At 41.8% G+C, this 24,914-nt stretch overlaps 1 protein-coding gene across 1 annotated transcript; it reads left to right on the top strand.

Annotated features, from left to right (window-relative positions):
• Positions 1-6,014: 6,014 nt before the first annotated feature.
• Positions 6,015-24,730, top strand: LOC111964145 (55 kDa erythrocyte membrane protein-like). Its single transcript, XM_023987893.2, has 12 exons — positions 6,015-6,332; positions 19,659-19,787; positions 19,959-20,037; positions 20,214-20,299; positions 20,444-20,512; positions 21,867-22,063; positions 22,626-22,729; positions 22,868-22,948; positions 23,064-23,144; positions 23,242-23,444; positions 23,557-23,631; positions 23,850-24,730. Exons 1-12 carry the CDS (start codon positions 6,210-6,212, stop codon positions 24,024-24,026), a joined length of 1,404 nt encoding a protein of 467 aa, XP_023843661.1. The 5' UTR covers positions 6,015-6,209; the 3' UTR covers positions 24,027-24,730.
• The last annotated feature ends 184 nt before the right edge of the window (positions 24,731-24,914 follow it).

Here is a 24,914-nt window from a genome sequence, read left to right as displayed (position 1 = left end):
ATGCCTGGTTGGCTGTGGCAAGAACTGCAATGCTGCTGGATTTTTCACTCTGTTTACCATGTGTATCAAGAATGGTCCACCGCCCAAAGGACATCCTGCCACTTGACACAACTGTGGGAAGCATTGGAGCATGGGCCAGCATCCCTGTGGAACACTTTGTAGAGTCCATCCCCGACAAATTGAGTCTGTTTGAGGGCAAAAGAGGGGGGTGTCCTAATGTTTGGTATACTCAGTGCGTGGGAATACTTTGTAACAGATTTCTAAAATTAAAATCACTTGGAGCTGATTTGCTGTTGTTTTTAAAGTATTGTATGTCCAACAATAAAATATAAATAGTAAACACTTTTTTGGGGGGGCTCAGAAAACTTAATGACCCACAGCCCAAATTTGGCCCTCGGGTCACCAGTTGGGAACTCTGCGCTAGGGGAATCACCCTACTCTCACACTTAACAAAATATTTTAGTGTCATTATTGGCAACATTTGCAACACACCTATCGGATCAAATTAAAATGAGTTTCTTATTGAAAGACGGGAATCGGTAGGATTTCCCCTTGAGCATGAATTATAACTACATTTCCACCTCATAAATGATCAGTATTTATTCATTCTATATAGCTGAGCATCTCAAAGAGAACTCTTTTGTCTTTTTAAAATCTACACCACATATACAATGTAGAACAAACTCATTTGAATAGATCAGATAGCATGTTGTAACACCCATCTGTTCCAAAACTTAAACGAAAGACAAAGATAACCGAAGCATTATATTTCTTAGCAGAGTGTCTCTCAAGCAAGACACATCTATATGTTGGGTACAAATCTTGTGTCTGCCTGCGCCTTCACTTTCTAAGTTCCGAGTCTCTAGACCACCGCTGTATAGGCCAATACACTCTTTTGAGGAACATGCGTCATGGTCAAAACATAACGCAGACAACATTCTCCTGTTCAGCACCAGAGACATCTTGGTTAGTACCATCAACAATTAATGAAAAAATTGTAACTCAATTCGGAAGAGAAGGAACAAGTTCTCATTTACAAACTGCAAACCTGGCCAACAACTGAGAATCTTACAGACGTGCCCGCATCGAAGATCACGTGATATTGCGCAACACTGAGACTTACAGAACAAATTTACCAACATGCTATGTTAGCCTTCAGAGAGAACCCATATTGACAAACGATAACACAATACCGTACTGTATATAGTCACAAGTAAGAGTTTTGCGGTTTACTAAAGTCTAATTTATCGAGTCTCGAAATAGGAGATATATCGCGAGGCTTGAGGGTATGATGATTTTGTGCCATCACTGATAGTTGGATGGGCTATTTTACAGGATGTGCAATCATGGAGACCAATGACTGTGCCCACTTGTACTCACTGCTGATAGACTGCTTGGCGTGACCAGCTTGCGTGTGCAACCTATAAGGGTATGGCATCAACGTGCGTATGGGGAGACCTGAGTCCGAGTCTGTCGGCAGTTGTCACCAAGTGGTATTTGCAACTCTACGTTACACAGTTCTCCTCATCTCTCTGGGCTAGCCATATACACCTTGTTGCAATGCGATAACCGACGCCCCCGAATACATACAGGCAATCTTGAGCTCTGAGGGTCTGTTCTCCTAGAAAAGAAATAAGGTGTATTGCACCAGTGAAACGTAACATAACCCCGCTCGTAAGCATAGCGTGCTACGGGGTACCCGTAGAGGAGAGCGATAGCTAGCACATATTAATGCACGATGACACACGAGCAATTAGACGACTTGGACCATAAACAAAATCTTAGGTTAGTCATCAGGTTAAGTAGAGCGGGGGTATCCATGGCATTTCCAATTATGTCCCTATTTACAAAGTTAAAAAAACTTTGATGAGAGGCGACCTTATCGCATAAATAATTGGAAGGCCGAAACAAGACTCAACAAACTTTAACCTGAGACTCCCTGTCTCTGCCAGTCTGTTTCCCTGCCTAGCTTCCCCAGCTCTGCTGTCTGTGTGCAATTCTGTGCCTGCTCTGCTAAATGACATCATTTGTGAACATCACGGTCAGTCAGCAAATCAGCAATGATGCTCTTATAATGCAGACATCCTTTAGCGAACCGTCTTGTGAGATATTTAGGCTACTAGAGTTCTTTACTTTGCGTTTTGGTGGTAGGTGTAATATGGCTGGACATTGAATACTGCTGGACATCAGCGCGTCATTGGCACTTGTATCGTATCAGATCTTTCCTTGCCAATTTTTTCGTACCGCGTGGCTGAGTCTGTAGAGTGTTGGAGGGCTATCTCTGTAAATGACATCGCTGAAGTCAAGATCGGTCTAGGCATGTAGTCAAGGCAGTCACACACATTTACGAACGAAGCAGTAATTGCTTTATCTACCTTTGTCCTAAATATTGTAAGAGTGTAATAGATTCGTGTTTCTAGTGATCTCGGAAAGTCATGGCAATCCTCATCTAACATGATACTTTAAATTTTTGTAAGGCTTTAGGAGAGCGAGCATTAACCTAGATTACCGTGTTCGTGGAAAGTGGTGGTGCAGTGTTATAACCCAGAGATCTAAACCAAACAACATAAAAGAAATAATATGAAATGTGTCGTATCAGTAATCTATACTATATAGTCAGAAATAACATGTCACAAAGAAAGTTCACTAGTGATACTGACGTGCGACAATTTAGCTTTGCAACCGGAACCATTAAATTATTTAAACAATGGCTTATAGAGAGTGAGTTCTGTTCAGTGCGACTTCGAGTGCTACAGGTGTTGAACCTTTATCACAGGACTCGAACAGACACTAAAGCTGCTCAGGCGTGATCTTTGAGGAGACAATGGAGACATTATTATGACTTATACTTGCATGTCATAACGAAAGAGCAGTTTGCGACATGCATGTGGAGAACGAGAGCGACCTTATATATTAACAGTATAGTAACCGTGGTTACGTAGGCCGTTATGACGTTTAACAGCTAGCTATAATGTGCGTTTCCGATAAATTGACAGGCCAGACAGGCTATGCACAGTAGACTCATGTCGGAATATGTCACATCTAGCCTGTACGTCGGTGAGAGTGAAGCCCTGGACTCACAGCAATAAAAATAAAGCAACATTGCTATGGAAGCACAAGATATGCCGTGAGCATTACCTCACGTCAATGTATAACCAGGAAGAACATGTATGACCTGTATTCGGCCTGTCGGACCAAGGAGATATTCAGCAACCCTCTTGCACACTACCCTAGCCAGCTAATAAGAGAGCGACTGCCAAATGGGAGTTCAAGAGCAACCATATGCATTGGACCGCGCTCTCCGAAGATGTCGGACACGATCTAACTCGTCACGTCGCAAGATCTTTTGAGATCACTTAAAAACCAAGGCCTGAAATGAAGGTGCGTATACAGAGCTCACAAACTCTTTTGCAAGTATAACGTCAAGTGTCATGTATATGAGATACTGGATCTGAGAATATACTATAAACGTATGTGTAGATGACAGAGTTGAAAGCCATTTGCCAATAGTTTATGATGAATTACAGGTGATAGATTGGGGGGGACAAATCATATTTTTCCCAGGATGGGGGGGTCGTGTCCCCCCCGTCCCCCCCGGGATTTCCGCCTATGCCCATGTAAAATAGTATTTAGAGTGACTAAAATATCACTCATAATATTTTGGGGGGATAGAAATACAGATTTTTTTTTTCATGTATGGCTAACTAACAGGAAGTTTGAAAAGACAGGCTGAGTGGAGCTTGAATTAATGAGCTAGCGTTGACTGACAGTTCTTTGAAACGCCTACAGTGCCTTCAGAAAGTATTCATTTGTCCATTATTCCTTTCAAAATTCTTCAAGCTCTGTCAAATTGGTTGTTGATCATTGCTAGACAACCATTTTCAGGTCTTGCCATAGATTTTCAAGTAGATTTAAGTCAAAACTTTAACTTGGTCACTCAGGAACATTCACTGTCTTCTTGGAAAGCAACTCCAGTGTAGATTTGGCCTTGTGTTTTAGGTTATTGTCCTGCTGAAAGATGAATTAATCTCCTTGTGTAATGGGTGCGTGTTGGTGGCAGGGAAGTCAGGTGCAGGAGAACGAACTTGGTATAAACGGAGTCGTTTAATAAGTGCTGACAAAACTCCAAAAACCAAAATAACAAAAGTGGGTACAAAACCCGTCGCACACCAACACATAACTTACACATCACATTCAATCAAACAATCTCCGACAAGGACATGAGGGGAAACAGAGGGTTAAATACACAACATGTAAATGATGGGATTGGAACCAGGTGTGAAGGAAGACAAGACAAAACCAATGGAAAATGAAAAATGGATCAGTGATGGCTAGAAGGTCGGTAACGTCGACCGCCGAACACCGCCCGAACAAGGAGAGGGACCGACTTCGGTGGAAGTCATGACACCTAGTGCCTGGTGAAAAGCAGCTTTCCTCACAGATTTTTCCTGTGCCTAGCTCCATTCTGTTTCTTTTTTATCCTGAAAAACTCCCCGGTCCTTAAAGAGTATAAGCATACCCATAACATGATGTAGCCACCACTATGCTTGAAAATATGGAGAGTGGTACTCAGTAATGTGTTGTATTGAATTTGTCCCAACCATAACACTTTGTATTCTGGACAAAAAGTGAATTGCTTTGCCACATTATTTTTGAAGTATTACTTTAGTGCCTTGTTGCAAACATGTTTTGGAATATTTGTATTCTGTACAAGCTTCCTTCTTTTCACTCTGTCAATTAAGTTAGTATTGTAGAGGGACTGCAATGTTGTTGATCCATCCTCAGTTTTCTCCTATCACAGCCATTAAACTCTGTAAATGTTTTAAAGGCACCATTGGCCTCATAGTGAAATCGCTGAATGGTTTCCTTCCTCTCCGGCAACTGAGTTAGGAAGGACGCCTGTATCTTTGTAGTGACTGGGTGTATTGATACACCATCTAAAGTGTAATTAATAACTTCATCATGCTCAAAGGGATATTCAATGTCTGCTTTTTTTGACCCATCTACCAAAAGGTGCCCTTCTTTGCGAGGCATTGGAAAACCTCCCTGGTCTTTGTGGTTGAATCTGTGTTTGACTGAGGGACCTTACAGATAATTGTATGTGTGGGGTACAGAGATGAGGTAGTGATTAAAAATTATGCTTGCCATAAGAAAGGGGTTGAATAATTTCGAAAAACATAATTCCACTTTCAAATGATGGAGTATTGTGTGTAGGCCAGTGACAAAAATGTTCAATTGAATCCATTGAAAATTCAGGCTGTAACACAACAAAATGTGGAAAAGGTTAAGGGGTTTGAATAATTTCTGAAGGCACTGTATCAAGAAATGTGGATGCAGTAAGCAGTATTGCAGTAAAATCACCTCAAGCTAATGTGGTGATACACAAAGCAATTCAAACAACACTGAAATTGCATCAATTATGTCATTTTGTTTTGCAATGATGTCACCTTATTCCTTTAATAATCCTGCCTCCTGAATCCAGGTGTTTGACATGGGGGAGGGGACTAGTAACTTTATGATCAAACTTTATCAATGTAGAAGCAACAGTCATTTTTCCTACTTTGGTCATCATACTTTGATCTAGTTTAATCCAAATATCTACTAATTTCATGAAAAACATGATTTTACTGTTCATCACCTTAAACTTTKTTTCATGAGCATTATTGGTTTCAGTCTAGTTTTCAGTGTACATCGCTCCATAGATATGTGTCTGGCTGTCTTCTATGGTGTCTGCAGACACTGCGTCGAGATTAGAAGAAAACACCATTTTTTAGGGGTATCCTCTAGGCTGAAGTGGTCTTTACTGGTGTACGACATTTCCCAGGTGTTTCATATAGCAGCCCGATGTAAAAACCAGTGACGCTGTAATACCGCCTTTATGCATGAAGGTAGCCTCTCGTAGCGTATTCCCCTCTGCCCTCAGCAGCACGTAAGAGCTCTACCACTGAGGAAGCTGCATTGAGCCAGCCTCCTTTAGCCCTGGAATGGTTTCTTGCTTTGTCAGCTGTGTCCTTGCAGCCTATAATGGAATAATGCTACCTCCGTCTTGATCAAAACCACGGACTTTAACCTAGAACAGCAATTMATCAGAGCGCCAGGGTTCCTTATCACTCATTTCCCCTTGCCCTGCTACACCTAGGACCAGCCTATTGCGGACCTTGAACAAGGGCGCATCACGTTCACTTTTATTTTTTTGCTAACCAGTTAAGATGACTTTAAAATCCAATAAAAACGAACCTGCTGTCATACTTGAGCGGGACTACAGCGCTCGAACAGCCCTCTCCGACCTGTACCTGGAGCAGCTCCTCCAAAATAAACCAATGCCGGAAAAGGTAAGCGGTTTACTCTACAATACATTCATACGATTGCCATAATAATATAATTATAGAAAATGTCTTAATCAGATAAGCAGTAGGACTATACGCCTATATGGAAGGCTGTAGCCTACATTCATTCCTTGGTTATGTTGTAAAGCGATACAGATATGTCCATCAACTTCATTGCATCAGTTTAAGACGCAGGGGGTAAGAGGATGCGCTGGTCAGCGCTGATACAACCCGGTTTAAGACGATCATCTTGGTGTTCATGTGCTTTTTGTGTTTTTCATAACATGATTAAATATAGGTTTAATGCTATTCTTCACATTTTGCCATGAGGATGAGAGAACATTTTAAAGTTTGAAAGCTAATTCCCTGCTACTCTACACATTTTGGCATGAGGCAGAGAGAACATTTTGCATTTTTTAAGTAACTGTCCAGTGAATATTCTGTTAACTCATTCTCAAATAATGTTGTTAGGAAAACGGTTACTTCTTGCATTTCAACAATGCACAATGCAGAAAAATGTGTAGTTTTATTGCTCATCTCATGCTGTTCTACACATTTCGCCATGAGGATGAGAGAACATTTTGCAGATTTAAAGCAAATGTTCTGCTACTCTACAAATGTTGCCATGAGGCTAAGAGAACATTTTGCGGTTTTAAAGTAACTGTCCAGTGAATATTTTGTTAACTCATACCCAAATAATGTTGTTGACCCATCCTATATTCGTATTTGTGGCCAAAGCATAAATTGTAGAAAAAAACACTTAAATAAACCCACCTCAAACTTGTATCTCAAGCAGACCATTTAAAAAAAAATCTTGTTATTTCCTCATAGAGGATGGCGTCATCCTCCTGAGGAAGTTGAGCTGGCCAATKAGCGGTCTACTCGCATGAATATTTTGAATGACCGGTATAAGCCCACACCATTCTGGTGTTGGACTACACCCACCCACAACAGAATAGCTGCTTTTTAACATACTTAATTACCATTTTTTGGAAGTAAAACTATTTCACTCATATTGTAATTAATTATAGGCATATTTCATAAAAATCTGGAAACACTGGACAGGTACTTTAAAGGTCGACTTTAGGCAAAAACGCAAGAGTAACAGCTTTAAACTATATATTTTTTATACATTTTTTATTTCACCTTTATTTAACCAGGTTGGCCAGTTGAGAACAAGTTCTCATTTACAACTGCGACCTGGCCAAGATAAAGCAAAGCAGTGCCACAAAAACAACAACACAGAGTTACACATAAACAAACGTACAGTCATATAACTGACCAATGCACCTTCATACCAGGTCATTTAATGCAACAACAAAAAAAGGTGATGAATAAGATATTTGGTTACAGATCTTATTGATCTCTACAGCTTCCATCCAAAAACAAATGCTGTGAAATGACGTCAACACATACTGGAGGAGTTACTGGCTAGCTACAAGTGGCTAGCTTAGTTAGCAAACTAGCTACGTCACATCAACACATACTGGAGGAGTTACTGGCTAGCTACAAGTGGCTAGCTTAGTTAGCAAACTAGCTACGTCACATCAACACATACTGGAGGAGTTACTGGCTAGCTACAAGTGGCTASCTTAGTTAGCAAACTAGCTACGTCGGTCGCGGTGCGCATTACCAGAATTACACATCACTGAACCACCAAAGGCACACTCCATTTCTGTTTGGAAATTGAGAAGTAGGAGTTGGACCMGTCAACTTCGAGCCCAAATATGACCGTTGAAGCTKATTTCCTGCAATTATACACATTCTGCCATTACTTATAACAAGGGGGGGGGGGGGGGGMCGACTTGACCTGAATATTGGGGGGGACATGTGGCAATTTCACCTATGTCATGCACATGTTCAAAGTTTCAGTCTAGGTCACTCCCAAGACATTACTGCATCATGAAAAATTCACTGCTTGTCAAATCCCATCTTAATTTGTTCCAGACAAGTCATAATAAGTAAGATTCAGTTCTGCTATTTCTCTAACAAGGAACAGAAACCACACACCAGGCACATAGAGGAAACAGGTTAACAGTTTCACAGCAATAGGGAAGATACATGTGATGTCTACATAATGGATAGTTGTATCCTTTAGAAGAGGGGACTGACATTGGTACTCATAGACAGTATAGGCCTACTACTGTTTTTAACACTTCTTTCCACTTGTTTAGACATGTACATATGTTGACCATGTACAGCATCTCAATTCAACAATGTGTTACGCTCCTATAATAAGCTGCAATTARATCAAGGGATGTTTTCCAAACTGAGACACCTGCTCTGGATGTTTTAATATGGATTTTCATCTGTCTTCTTAATTATTTGTGATAGAATTCCACGTGTCTTTTAAGGGTCTTACAGCAGTAGTATGATCCCATTCCAACCACACAATTCACCATGGACCTTTAACCCCACAGGTGAGGACTTAATGTRATCAGCCTCTTGATGAGGCACTACTGTAGTAGATTAGCCGAGCCCAGGCTGATTGTTAATCCCCTCAGTCCCCTAGATCAGGTTGACATTCTCAAGTCCTTGTCTTTGTTTGCTTGCTTGGGTTAAATGCAGAGCCAGGTGTACCTATTCGACGCAGGCAGGAGGTTAACGAACAAGCCCCTCTTCTCCTTTGTCTGTCTCAAGGGGAGATTTCTTGGCATATGATGATTGGACAATAGGCCTGGTCAGGGTCAGAGGATTAGGGTTAGGGTGCATGGTAGAGCTGGATGATAGGGACAAAAATCCATATCGCGATGAATTGCCTGAATTGATGCAATACTGATCAATATAAGGATACATGTATTACATTACTACTAGTTTGATGGTTGTAGCCATCAGTTGTCCTATTAACAATCAGCCATATTATCACACTCGAGTGCCCTGTAGGGCCCCTACTGCTTGGAGTTTGATGGGATTTACTTGAGGAATGGGTCACCCCTCTATTTTAGGCTCCTGAGTGGCGCAGCGGTCTAAGGCACTGAACCTCAGTGCTAGAGGCGTCACTAGAGACCCTGGTTCGATCCCAGGCTGTATCACAACTGGCTGTGATTGGGCGGTGCAAAATTGTCTCAGCGTCGTCCAGGTTAGGGGAGGGTTTGGAGGGGTAGGCCATCATTGTAAAATAAGAATTTTATCTTAACTGACTTGCCTAGTTAAATAAAGGTTAAATAAAAACATTTTAAAAATGGATGTTTATTGGCCGCGTACACAGTTTAGCAGGTGTTATAGCGGGTGCAGCGAAATGCTTATGTTACTAGCTCCCAACAATGCAGTAAAATGTCAACCAATTAAAATGTAATGGACAGAAAAAAATACAAGAAATCAAGAACGATGGGATAAATCTGATTAACAAGCCAKATAGCACTGTAGGAGTAATCAAATTCAATCTATATGTATGTACACCAGGAGAATTGATACAAGATCAACTAATAATGATATGTACAGCAGTAGACGTATTAGAGTAAGCAATGTCAAGAATCCAGTGTATGAATAAATATGCAGTGTGTATAAACAGTGTAATTAAAATACAATGTACAGTAGTAGAAATATTCTGATGATCTACGTCGGGGATACAGTATTTAAATACGCAGTGCGAAACGGGAAATGACCCGTGGTTCAATGTCTCTATAACATAGGTTCCAGTGGTTCACTCTGCTTGATCAGTGAAGGAGGAGCAAATGAGTGAGGGAGAAAGTCAGCCAATCAAGTTCGAAAGAAGTCATGATACTTCCAAAAAGGAAAACATGTCCCCTGATTGATACGTAAAACAAAGTATGTCTGAAAGTGACATTGAAGTAGCAACTTTAACATTGTTAAACGTTGAGTGCTGAGAAGGGAAGCCTTGCATGGAGTCTTTCCCTGACATCATGTGTAGTAACCTAGTGCAGAGCCTCATGTTAAAGTGTACCTCAACGAGAAGCTGAAATGTGAAATCTGCATCTATTGTGAGATCTGGAATATRATAGAGATGAGTGCTGGTGTCTCGTTGTTTGCATGTATGTGTGTGTGTCCAACATTGACTTTACTTTTCCATCTTTGTGATGCTTGCCTTGGACTGCAAGTGTGTATTTTGTGTCTGTAGCTGAACTGAAAAGCGACTCTAGCCAGATCGATTAGAGTGCAGTATGTTTGTATTTGCTTGCGTGTGAATAAGGCTTCCTGTGTGTGTTACCCGCCTGACGTGTGCAGACTCAGCCTGCTCCTGCCTGCTACACACTGAGTCATGTTTCACTAGAGACTAGCCTAATCATCCAGGCTAAAGAACTGCAGCTTTCTATAAATAGACACATAGCCACGTCTGCCTAACACACAATGTATCCCATCCTAAACCCCTGTGTCATTGGTGCAGTTTAACCCTATCAGTCCCGAGACCCCAGCAAAAATCATCTTTTCATTTATCCGACTTTCATTTAGCATGTCCAGCCCTTATATTTAATAATCATTTTGCAGGTGCTTATATTTGTCCTGTTTTACACAAGTGTGTAATGGAAATGTGTTTTTTTCCATATCCCAACTCCCCCTGAGACACCCGCAGAGATTGGGGTCATGGCCAGGGTCGCCATTGTACAGCAATTAGGATTAAGTGTCGTGCTCAAGGGCACAGCAACAGATTTATCACCTTGTTGGCTCCGGTATTCAAACCAGCAACCTTTCAGTTACTGGCCCAACYTGCTAACCTCGAGGCTACATGCCAATGAAGTCCTTTTCAGGACAACCATGGCTGCAAGTAGAACACAAAACAATTTGACATAAACAGTTGCATTCATGAATATTATTGACAAATGTAAATAAATCAAAAATAGGTCCGCCAAAGCAAAAACCTGATAAAAAGGAATTTKTATGAATGCTGTATGTACATAAATTGTTTGCTCAATGGGAAATGAATATCTAACTAGTTAGTGACAACTGTATGAAGTTTGGATTTTGTGACAGCAACTATGTGAGCTTATTGCAAAATTAGAGACACTATTTCCTGGGACTTCCTATGATCTTCTATAGAAGAACCCCTTACTTTCTAACGACTCTTGTATAGCTTGTGAGCATCATAGAGCAGAACATGTGCAGGTTCGTCAGCCTCAGCTTTTCATAGTGACAGTAGCTTTTAATAGTTCGTAGCTCAAACCATTCGGGACTTTACAGACTTTTTGTACAAAGTACGGGCCCCTTCGGGATCCGTCCTTGTCTCACAAACASCACTCTAGCTCAGCCCCCGTAATCACACAGACTAATGTTTGGTATCTACAGATGCAGAGGAAATAGACAAATCCAATGGTACAACAAGTTAGAAGTCCAAAACGCGCAGGCGTTACAGTGGGACTCATAGGATTAAACAGGGACAGACAGACACTAGAACATTGTGAATGTGCTTGTGTTAAGAGACTAGCCTAATCATCCAGGCTAAAGAACTGCAGCTTTCTATAAATAGACACATAGCCACGTCTGCCTAACACACAATGTATCCCATCCTAAACCCCTGTGTCATTGGTGCAGTTTAACCCTATCAGTCCCGTGTTGCATTCCATGCTCTTATCCCCTCATTTAAACAAAAAACATGACCCCATGAACAATGTTGCTCTCTGATTTCATATCAAACTTTGCTGGCCTTGACATCCCTCAAACATGATATTTTAATTATAAAGGGATTATATGCGTTACATTGGTTAAAGCCCCAGTGCAGTTAAAATTATATGTTTACTGTGTTTTGTATAATATTGTAGAACAGCTGATGAAACTAACACTGTAAAAGTGTGAAAACATTTTATCAGTGTCATTCCTGATAGTTGCTGGTTAAAAATACAATTTACACAGGACCTTGTAATCAGCAGGTTTGCATGGGTGGGAGTTTCAGCTTTCCATGGTGACATCACCATGTGGAAAATTGGTTAATAGACCAATAACAAAGAGAGTTCCAAACATCTCTGCCAATAACAGCTAGTTTTCAGTTTCCCCCTCCCTACTCAGACCACTCACAGGCAGTCCTAGCAAAAATCTTGCTTGAGAAATTTTGGGGGGGTATAAAACAGCTATTTTTACCCTCATTAATGGAAATCAATTACAGTAAAGTACTTAATTGTTACCCTGAAATAATTGTATATTGATTTAAAAACAGCTGCATTGGGTTTTTAAGTATGTATTCTCTGTTACAATGTGTAGGCACACTGTAGTTATGCCTTTGTAATTACCATCTAAAAACATATGTTTTAGCAAAACACAAGTGTGACCCAATCCAACATGAGCTTGTCTAAACAAAATGCCTACAGCTGAACATGTGAGCGTAGGTGTAATGCCCGGGGTGTAGTGGAGGGAGAAGTCAGACGCAGGAGACAGAGAGTTCAGAGTAGCGTACTACTTTAATCACCACATAGGTGAAAACGACTCCACTTAAACAAATGCCCCAAAACACAGGGAAACTAATCAGTTCCGAAAATAACCAACTTACACGAACAACCGTGACATACAGCATGTACAACAGTACACATCAAACAATCCCGCACACCCAGCAGGCGGGCCGGCTGGGTAATAAAGCCCAACTAATAAACCTAATTACAAACAGGTGTAACTAATAAATAGACAAGGAGGGGTGAGGAAATAATCAGTGGCAGCTAGTAGGCCGGTGACGACGACCGCCGAGCGCCACCCGAACAGGAAGGGGAGCCACCTTCGGTAGGAGTTGTGACAGTAGGCAAAAGCTTGTCTGATATTTTCTCATATTTCCTGAATGCCATTTAAGTAGCATTTACATTAAGATATAGGGAGGGGCTCACAGATATATGTACTGCCTTAGTTACTGCTGTGGCCCTGCAAGGTCTTGTGGATCAATAGTTCTAGGCTGGAAATCTACCCTAACCTTACCTTGGTAAGTGGGGAGGCCTGGTATGTGGGGGGGGGGTGATTACAGAGACATTAGATTCAGTTTCCACCTTAAACTATTTGTCTAGCAATATTGTGCTGTTCCTGTTTCACTGGAACACTTCTTCTTTCAAATGGTGTATTCACAGCCATCTTCAACACTGGATTAGATGATGGGAACCACAGACAAATGAAAGAACACACAACACTGAGCCTTATAGCTGTCTTGTAAAAAAACATGGCCCTGTTGTTTTTTACACCCCTCCCCCACTTTTTCCTTTTCCCTTTCAATAACCAAGCTTCCTTCAGAGATGGAAGAGGAAGCGAGAAACCACACTCACTGTTTTTTTTCTCTGTTTTTTTTCTGGTTCAATTAAAGTCAATGAACTTAGTAGACCAGACTTAGCTGCTATTGCATTGATGTCTATGGGTGACACACCCAGTTAAGTATACCGGAACAGACCATTTTTTTCAATGGTAAATGGCCTGAGTGAACTATCTTCATTTGTGAACATGTTTACTTACATTGATCCGTAGATACTTTGCGTCGGTCACTGGTGCATGACTACAACTCCCAGAGGCCTCTGTTCACACAATGAGATCAGGGGTCAGCACCAATGACTCACTTGTACAAAAAAAACAAGAATTCAAGACAGCTTGTTTTTCTTTGACTCTGAGATCACGTGACCCCCCTACCCTCTGACACTGCTCAGTGCAGTTGGAGTAGGAAGCCACAGAAGAACAGAGTGTTTTTCTTCTGGGAGACTGGGAGTGCCAAGGAACTGCACAGTTGAATCCGCACTGGCACGTTGGAGCCTGTAACTGTTTTTTCAGATAGCGTATCATACTATGTTGCATTCCTGACTCCTTGACTAGTTTAGCAATATGAMATAAAGGGGGTTATTGAGAATACTTAGTCTCTGACATTAGGAGGGATTATACAATGAGTAGCTGTAATATTTTAATAATGCTATATTTAAACGTTGAGACCTGCACGAGGAGAACTACGCAATGTGTTTACTGTTAAACTGCCAATACCTACAGTGGGTGCCTGCCTCATTTCACTCTAACAGCATGACGAATTCCGTATTTCACATTACATAGAAACAGGACTCTTTTGGCATGAGGCACTGTTTGGCCTTGTCACCGGGATATGGTGCCAGTAATTTATTATGTTGAAATAAAAGAAGATACTTTTGCTTTAACTGGACTGTTTTGATAGCTCACTTGGTAAACTAGTTTTCAAACTTTATTGGGTATTGAAAGGCTGTAAGCTTTCTTTTTATGTCTCACTTTAGACGCACACCTTCTTGATTCTTGTTTGTAACTATGGAAATGGGATTTTCAACAACAAAAAAACAACCTTGGTCCTCACTTCAGAAGTTKCAAATAAAGCTTCAGGAAACCTGGAGCTTGTCAATTATACAAAGGTGATCTTAAAATCCTAGACCAGTGGACAGACTATGGGAGGTAAAAGTGGGAACCATGTGTGCCTTGGTCATCATTAACACAACATTGGAAAGTAAAAGGTTTTTGCAACTTTGTAAGTTGAGCTTATTCAATACATTACAGTGCTGTGTGTTCTCCTGCTATTCTCGGCTGTTTTCTGCTATTACATATATTAATTATCCAGATGATACCAGTTGACCTTTAGACCAAAGTCTGACGGTTTCCTTTAGACATGTGACTTCCCTCTCAGTCCAACCAGGGTCAGCACTTCGCAGGAGGATTTATTGGCGGCTGAGTGAGCCCTCCCTGTCTCTTTATGACTCAGTTCTGTGTGCTGAACAATATGAGTAATGAACGTTCAAGGCTTCAACCTGTTTGTCTGTATGATGGTGAAACTGTTAAGCCCCAGGTGTCTCCTACAGGACTGGTGCATCTTAGTGGACAAGCAGCATACTGCACTCTATGCACTCTTTACTGCATTCTATGCCCTTGTGTGGGGATGTCATTTCATCAGAGTTTATCGAGGGATGCAGTCCAGAGAGAGCTCTACTACATTGATGACAGGGACTATTTCTACTCTCCTAGTACTGGTGTCCTGTAAATATCTGTATTATGTTGCAAAGTAAACAACATGTTTACTTACATTGACCATAAGACACCTCTAGGCTTTCCTTGAACACTGCAGGCTAGTCATATATGGTGTGTAAGTCTAGGTGTGTGTGTGTTGTGTGTGTGTGTGTGTGTGGTGTGGTGTGTGTGTGTGTGTGTGTGTGTGTGTGTGTGTGTGTGTGTGTGTGTGTGGTGTGGTGTGTGTGTGTGTGTGTGTGTGTGTGTGTGTGTGTGTGTGTGTGTTGTGTGTGTGTGTGTGTGTGTGTGTGTGGACCTTGTTCTGTTCCGTCTCAGACACACGGTGAAGGAAGAGGAGGGGAATCCTGACTCTGCATGATTAGGTTTCCCCAGACAGGGCTGCTACATATCCATTCTACTTCTGGCCCCCTTGGCTGCTGTGACAATAGCCACACCCTTCTCAGTCTCCACCATTCCCCATGGCCAGTGCCAGTGGCTGCTGCAGCTGCACCAAACAACAAGGTGCAGATGTTAGGCGCTTTAGCCATTAGTGTTTTCATGGTGTTTTGCATTGAAGTCAATTCAAATTTAGGGGGGATATGGTCAGGGTCAATTTCCCTCTAGCTCAGGATTTTTCTCAAGACTCCACACAAGATGTTACAATAGAGCCTGGCATCTCCATAGTGAGAAAGGGTAATAGTGGAAAGGGGTACATAGTGAGAGAAGGTCCATAGTGAGAGAGGGTCCATAGTGAGAAAGGGTACATAGTGAGAGGGGTCATAGTGAGAGAGGGTCCATAGTGAGAAAGGTCATAGTGAGAGAGGGTCCATAGTGAGAAGGGTAAATAGTGAGAGAGTGTTCCAAAGTGAGAAGGGGTACATAGTGAGAGAGGGTCCATAGTGAGAAAGGGTACATAGTGAGAAAGGGTAATAGTGAGAGAGGGTCCATAGTGAGAGAGGGGTCATAGTGAGAAGGTCATCTAGTCTATGAGAGGGTCCATAGTGAAGAGAAGGGTTCCAAGTGAGAAAGGTCTACTATTAGTGAGAGAGGGTCCAAGTGGTGAAGGGTACATAGTGAAGAGGTCATAGTCCTAGTGGAGAGGGTCCATAGTGAGAGACTGTGAGGTTCCAATAGTGAGAGAGGGTCCATAGTGAGGAGGGTCATAGTGAGATGAGGTGTCATAGTGAGAGAGGTCCATAGTGAGAGAGGGTCCATAGTGAGAGAGGGTCCATAGTGAGAGAGGGTCCATAGTGAGAGAGGTCCATAGTGAGAGAGGGTCCATAGTGAGAGAGGTTCCATAGTGAGAGAAGGTCCATAGTGAGAGAGGGTCCATATAGTGAGAGAGGGTCCATAGTGAGAGAGGTCCATAGTGATAGAGGGTACATAGTGAGAGAGGTCCATAGTGAGAGAGGGTCCATAGTGAGAGAGGGTCCATAGTGAGAGAGGGTACATAGTGAGAGGGGTCCATTGAGAGAGGGTCATAGTGAGAGAGGTTCCATAGTGAAGAGGTTCATAGTGAGAGAAGTCATAGTGAGAGAGGGTCCATAGTGAGAGAGGGTCCATAGTGGAGAGGGTCCATAGTGATAGAGGGTACATAGTGAGAGAAGGTCCATAGTGAGAGAGGTACATAGTGAGAGAGGGTCCATAGTGAGAGAGGTTCCATAGTGAGAGAGGTCCAAAGTGAGAGAGGTTCCATAGTGGGAGAAGGTCCATAGTGAGAGAGGGTCCATAGTGAGAGAGGGTCCATAGTGAGAGAGGTTCCATAGTGAGAGAGGGTCAAGTGAGAGAGGTCATAGTGAGAGAGGTCCATAGTGGAGAAGGTCCATAGTGAGAGAGGGTCCATAGTGAGAGAGGGTCCATAGTGAGAGAGGGTCCATAGTGAGAGAGGTACATAGTGAGAGAGGTACATAGTGAGAGAGGGTACATAGTGAGAGAGGGTACAATAGTGAGAGAGGGTCCATGGTGAGAGAGGTCAATAGTGAGAGAGGTTCCATAGTGAGAGAGGGTACATAGTGAGAGAGGGTACATAGTGAGAGAGGGTACATAGTGAGAGAGGGTCCATAGTGAGAGAGGGTACATAATGAAGAGGGTCATAGTGAGAGAGGGTCATAGTGAGAGATGAGATAGTGAGAGAGGGTCCATAGTGAGAGAGGGTCCATAGTGAGAGCGGGTACATAGTGAGAGAGGGTCCATGGTGAGAGGGGTACATAATGAGAGAGGTTACATACTGAGAGAAGGTCCATATGAGAAGACGGGTCCATAGTGAGAGAGGGTCCGTAGTGAGAGCGGGTACATAGTGAGAGAGGGTCCGTAGTGAGAGCGGGTACATAGTGAGAGAGGGTCCGTAGTGAGAGCGGGTACATAGTGAGAGAGGGTACATAGTGAGAGAAGGTACGTAGTGAGAGAAGGTACATAGTGAGAGAGGGTACATACTGAGAGAAGGTACGTGTTAAGAGAAGGTACATAGTGAAAGACTGTCCATAGTGAAAGAGGGTACATAGTGAGAGAGGGTAGATAGTGAGAGAGGGTCTGTGGTGAGAGAGGGTACATAATGAGAGAGGGTACATAGTGAGAGAGGGTATATATAGTGAGAGAGGGTCCAATGTGAGAGAGGGTACATTCAGTGTCAAGGAACAAGGAGAAACTAAAACAAATAAGATAAAGGAAATGCCTTTGTGAAATTATGATGATGGAAGTAACAGCTCATTGCCATTGGGGTTGTTAATCATTTTTATGGCCTTGTAGTTTTCTCTCAAAGACATCATCGCCACCTCCCGTTCCTTTAGCCAGTGGATCTGACTAGACTAGACAAAACTACTGGCGTATTGATTTCCATTCATATAAAGAATGATTATGACAGATTACCCCCTTCTTATAGGCCTAATTATTTTTATGTGAGCGGATAACTGTGAAAACAAAGCTGCCAGAGTCACTGCAAATTAATTTGTGTCAGCATTGTGTGGTCAAACACATTGAACACATTCTTAACGTATCTAAAAAGAAAAGGTGTTTCTGTTTGCATGGTTGACGAAGTCACCTTGTGATTTCTCTGAACTAATYTTATTACTTTCCATGTCCCTATACAGCCTGAGATCGCTAACAGTAAAGGAACACTAGCAGTTATCTATGAAAAGATAATCAAACGTATCTATGTTAGATAACAAACTTTTGCTGCCGTAGCTGGCAGCATGTTCCTACAGGGAATATAGGAGGCTTAATTTCATTATTGCACAATAACGGTGGTAAGTAACCTTTGTCACCCTGGGGTCCATGTACAGAACAGTCAGGGGCTAGATTAGTATGATGGCCATCCACGTGAGTGGTTTTACTAATCCCTGGCAGGGCTAGCAATGTGATAATGCCCATGTGGCCGGGGGCAGTAAAAGGGATTACGTTAATGTGATAAAAGCATGTGTAATGGAGGGACATCCACACAGCAGAACAGGCCAAATCCCACAGGAGGTCCCACTTCAATTATTGCTATGTGGAATTAAGGAAAGGAAAGACTCCAATCTAGACTAAAAGAATCTCATGGTGTACATTTGGATCTATGTTTTGAATTTGCTGCTGTGGTATTTCATGGTCATAAAAAGGTCATTAACATAGTGTACTTTTGGTGTACTTAAGCATTTGGCATTGGATTCAATCAAACCTGGTTGAAATGGAACGGGTGGAGTGGAGGGATCACCAGTAAAGGCCACATTCCTTTGAGTGACATTACACACCGTTCAGTGTTCTCACAGCCAGACAGTGGTCAAATAGTCAGGGTTGTTATTTGTGGATGTAATGTATGTCTTCACCTTTATGAGGGATTTGTTTTTTCATATCAATACTTTTCTTCTTAACACGATTTCACTCAGGCGTAGCCATGACAACCTTTTGTGTACCAGAGTAGCGGACATGGGTTGTCCCTGCCTAATGAGCTGGTGAAAATGTGGAGTTAATTTTTAACCTCGAACAGATGCTGAAACTGCAAATTAAACATGGCTGTTGGGATGCAGACGAAAAAAGCTTTTAATAACGCCACTGGAAATGCCAGTGTTCTAATTATGTGACATCAGATGATCAGAACGTTTAGCTCATTGTAACAATCAATTTATTTATTCCTAGCCCACAAAATTTGACTAATTGTAGCTGTACTGCTGCAACGGGCAATTATTTATCATTTTGAGTTGTTTGGGTGCTTGGCACGAGATATTAAAAATTATTTTCATGATTGCACTGCCTCACAATTTATAAAAGTAATAGGGCCAACCATTGACACCTAGTAACCTTCCAAACTTGGATGTTTTGGACAGATTATGACATTTTGCCAAGATGATAATCCAAAATGGCATTTTGTATAGGAGAAGTGCATTCCAGTTGTGTGCACATTGGGTTTTTCACCCCAGTTTTTCACCCCAGTAAGCCATGTTAATGAATCCATCTCCTATGCCTATTGATGTTAAGTGTTGACATGTTTTTCCGTAGGGGCTTATGCCAGCCTATGAGACAAAGGGAGCTGAAGTATACACCAACGGCAGTGCTGCTCACATGAACGGAACTGAGCTAACCAGGATGCGTGAGGTGGCATTTGAAAAAAATCCCTCAGAGCCCATGGTAAACCATTCAGATGCTAATTACTCTCTTTTTTTCTCTCTCAGTCCCTTTCTGTCTTTCTCTCTCCATTATTTCCCTCYTCTCTCCTCTCTATCTCTCAGTGACTCAATCTGTCATTTTGAGGAAAGATTGTCATGTGCTGTTTTCATGACTCATGCTTTTTGCCTTTAGGGGGTGACTCTAAAATGTAATGGAAAACAGAAGTGCACTGTGGCCAGAATATTACATGGGGGCATGATACACAGACAAGGTACAGAACTCAACCACACTGACTGACATACTGAAGTGATTGTAATGAATTTGTATTAGAAAAGCAACAGTATTCCCATACTTGTGTAGCAAATAGATGTTAGTTATTTGCCTGATAACACTCTTTGGTCATACTGATCCTCTGTACTGTGCTGATAATTTGTTGTCCATCTCCAGGTTATCTAAATGAAGGGGATGAAATAGCAGAGATCAATGGAAAGAGTGTGGCCAACCAATCTGTCGACCAGCTACAAAAGATCCTGGCAAGTCGCTACCATCTCTGTTTTAACACAAATTATACTGAAGAGCATTCTGCCCCTGAGAGAATGGGTGACATGTTGTAATCTCACAATCCTAGTTTTGATAGTGTGGAGTGTAAGTAAAATGGTTGTCATCCTCCATTACAGAAAGATACCAACGGAGTAGTCACAATGAAAATCATCCCCAACCAACCAAGGTGCTCTCCTGTGTGTGAGGTAAGACAATAAATTACCCATTGGATCTGCACATTTTCCCCTTTATGAATGGACTGATTTAATAATTTTTTTGCACCCTGAAATCGAATTTCAACTGCATGCATGATCAAAGAAATGGTTACTATTCAAGCAGGGTTACACTCTTTTGTTGTACTAGTTCTGCTATGATATCCCAAATGATTTCATCAGAGAAATACACCAGGTATAGTACATAGTGTAATAGTATACCCTTTAGTTTACAAGGGGTTGACAGTTATTACAGAGGACATCAGTCACTTTATTTAGTCATCTATTGGTGACTCATAACCTATTCTAGTCACGTGTTATAACGTCATCTACATACTATTCCTATTATATTTTGACCATATCAGCAAATTGCTGGATTATTCACCACCACCATTGTAATAAGACAGATAAACATGGTTCCGCAGTGTTACGGTTCTTTCTCTACGATACCATGCTTGAAGCGTAACCACATCTTTGATACGGTACCGTCCTGTACCTCCAATCATGTCTTCTCCCAAATTCTCTTGATTAAATTGAGTTTGTTCTTTTGTCAGGCGAACCCTACCCTTAAGACAATGAAAGACACAGATGACTATACACCCATTAGATTCCACTAATGGTCTAATATACAGATCATCAGTCATGTTAGACTGGTGAACTGAACTGAAACACATTGGCAGTGCTCAGCGTTTCACTCTGCCATCTGCTGGTCACATTATGCCATCACATCTCCCCCAACAGTCTGCCTCTCAACCTATAATAATTCAACATTTCGAGAAATTAGTTTCATTTATGAATGTAAACTAATTGGAAAACAGTGTTATAGCATTCATGTTTGTCAATTCCATAATAACAGAAGCATGTCCATTGTCCAGGCAGTATGATAACTGCACGGATAGTGTGGTCAGTGATGAGAGTCTAATTTTAAGCATTTTACCAATTGATAGATTAGTAGCCTGTCCTAAACTATACGGTAAATATATACAAAACAATAACCTTTTACAGACCAAATCCCTCCTGTGGATGCTGCTAGATCCTCTGTGTGTTGCATCATAGAGCATACCACAGGAAGGATCTCTGACCCATTAACTGATATATTACCCTCTAACTCTAACATCTAGGATGCTGTTTAGACAGGTACATTTAATCTGAGCCAGAGTACTATCTCCTGAGTTAATTCAGAATAATATACGATTTTGCACCATATGCTAGTGCTACACGTCATTACAACAAACATATCAACCACAATGCACAGATGGTGAACATGATTTCCCAGTTGCCAGAAAGGGCATCATGTCATTTCAGCCATCTCTATGTGTGCAGCAGTTCTGTGTTACTTCCTCCACAGATGTACATGAGAGCTCAGGTTGACTACGACCCTGCCAAAGATGACCTCATCCCATGCAAAGAGGCAGGGCTGAAGTTTAAAACGGGTGACATCATTCATATCATTAACAAGCAGGACCCAAATTGGTGGCAAGGCAGGGTGGACAGCTCTACCGCCGATTTCGCTGGACTCATCCCCTCCCCAGAACTTCAAGAATGGTAATAGTACACAAAGTAGGAGAGTACACCCACTTCTGATTACCTGTAAAAAAGCTTTTMCCTCAACGTTGCTTTAAGCACTGAAATTGACATGCATATTATTAATGTTAGCTCTCTGTGTACATCCTAGGGCCAACCGTGCTTCCCTGTTCTGAGCCAATTGCAATTTTCCTAAGTCCCTCTTTGTGGCACGTGATCACATGACTAAACAGTAGTTCAGGTGCGACGAAACTAGGGCCTGTAGGACCTGCCTTGTTGATAGTGTTGTTAAGAAGGCAGAGTGACGCTTTATTATGGACAGACTTCTCCCCATCTTAGCTGCTGTTGTATCAATATGTTTAAGCACTGAAATCCCTAGGATCGGGATGGCATTATCCTAATCCTAATTTAGTTTGTTGAGTGAGTCAGTGACTGACAGAACAAGAGAAAAACTGCTGATGCACAACTAAAATTCAAAAATGCACCTTGTGTATTCTATTACTCTAACTCTCAACATTAAGTTGAGACCCGCTCTAAAATATTCAGTGTGTGAGTAACCCCCAGTCTCTCCTTTCTGCTCCAGGCGGATGGCAAGTAAAAGCAAGGCCACAGAGGGCACCCAATCCTGCAGCCCCTTTGGAAAGAAGAAAAAGTGCAAAGACAAGTATCTGGCCAAGCACAGCTCTAGTAAGACTTGCCATTTGTTTATACCCAATACAATCTTGAGAACTACCTATACTAACTAGATGTATAATGTTTTTGACATTGCATGGCATTGTTTTAGATCCCTAAACCACCAATTTATATTCTCTTCTCCCTTGTTAGTCTTTGACCAATTGGACGTGATTTCCTATGAAGAGGTTGTTCGGCTCCCTGCCTTCAGCAGAAAAACCTTGGTGCTTATTGGTAAGCTCCATATATGATCATCATAAGCGAGACCTGCCTGCCTTTAACCTCATTTTAAACCCAATATTTGAGGTTGTCACACTAAAAGTGAGTAGTTGAACCTCTCTCTGTGCAGGTGCACCGGGTGTAGGAAGGAGCCATATCAAAAGCCTGTTGCTGACCAAATACCCAGAGAAGTTTGCCTACCCAGCACCACGTAAGTAGGGCCTTTACTTCTAATGGTCTTCTATCTGGTTTGAGAGCAATTTGTTTTCCCAAACCCACCATTAACTGTGGCTCGATCCAAACAACAGACACCACCAGACCCCCACGTAAGGACGAGGAGAACGGGCAGGAGTACTACTTCATCTCCAACGACGCCATGACCAAGTGCATCACTGGGAATGAGCTGCTGGAGTATGGCAGCTTCCAGGGGTTCATGTTTGGAACCAAAATAGAGACTATCCAGAAGATCCATGAGCAAGGAAAAATCGCTCTGCTGGATGTTGAACCACAGGTAGGCATAGAAATAACTATTTACACAAACCCAAGGTTAGCAGAATAAGGTATTTGTTTCAGATGTCAGATGAATAACAATATGGTTTGGCTTCTTTTTTCTTGTTATGCAGACATTGAAACTCTTGAGGACGGCAGACTTTGCACCTCTGGTGGTTTTCATTGCACCCACCAACTCAGCTACTCAGGTACGCTACTGCTCATTCCTTACATCCAGAAATGAAGGTTATTTCAATTAWGGACCATTCGCAATATGGCTCTCAAAAGTTATTTCAATTAAGGACCATTCGCAATATGGCTCTCCAACCAGTCACACTACAGTATCAACATTTCCAGTCTGTAATGAGATGCTGAACCCCTCAGGAGTTTGACTTTGTAGTCTGATCATTTGTACCTTTCCTTGTAGTCAGAAGCGGTGCAGTTGATCCAGAAGGAGTCAGACGCCATCCTCTCCAGCTACAGCCACTTCTTTGATGTGCAGCTGGTTAACAATGATATTGATGAGAGTGTGAAAGGAGTGGAGGAAGGGATAGAGCAAGCCACCTCCACCCCACAATGGGTGCCTGTTTCCTGGGTCTACTGACCTGTGTACCCCTGAAGAACCATCATATATTTAACAAAAGCTGGTGCAATATCACACCCCCACAAAACCTGGGCCAATATCCACAGTGCTGATCTAAGATAAGCTGCCTTTTAGATCATAATGGGAAAAGATTATGGCAGACTAGTAACCGAAAAGTTGCAAGATGAAATCCCCGAGCTGACAAGGTAAAAAATCTGTCGTTCTGCCCCTGAACAAGGCAGTGAACCCACTGTTCCTAGGCCGTCAAAATAAGAATTTCTTAACTGACTTGCCTAGTTAAAGATAAAATAAAAGATCAGCACACATACTCCGAGGGGCTTTGTGAATACAGACCCTGGTGACTCATACACCATTCTTTGCATAGCAGCTAATCACTATGTAATTGTAACTAAGTTTCACACAGAAGCAAAACAAAAAGCAATAGATATATTTCAGAGAAAGTATAATGAACCCAACCAAAGGGATAATTTACATGTTTGTAAAACCTTAGTGAATCAGGCTTTTTAGGTGCCAAGTGATTGGTACCATATGGCTGCAGATAGGATTGTTAGTCTATTAACAATTAAAGTGGACCACTACTGTGAACACAATGCCACTACCTGACAAGTTTATCAGTATCCTTAACTCGGGTTTAATATTAATAGTCATGAAATTATGCATAGCTGTATTAATATACCTGGTAATGTGTTAAAATACAGGGAGACGTGTTCRACATGAAATTGTCATGTCTGTCATGTTAAGTGAATCATTCTGTTGACAACCTCAGTACTGGTCTCAACTCAGAAATATATACCTCATGTCATGATGTAAGGCACTCTCAAACCATTAAACCCCCGCATTCCATATTACTGATTGAAGTTTCACACTCATTTGGTGCAAAAGGTCCGA

The sequence above is a fragment of the Salvelinus sp. IW2-2015 genome, linkage group LG5 (assembly GCF_002910315.2).
Source record: "Salvelinus sp. IW2-2015 linkage group LG5, ASM291031v2, whole genome shotgun sequence".
NCBI classification, from domain to species: Eukaryota; Metazoa; Chordata; class Actinopteri; order Salmoniformes; family Salmonidae; genus Salvelinus; species Salvelinus sp. IW2-2015.
The sequence above is the reverse complement of the archived record's forward strand: the minus strand, read 5'-3'. Positions and strand labels throughout refer to the sequence as shown.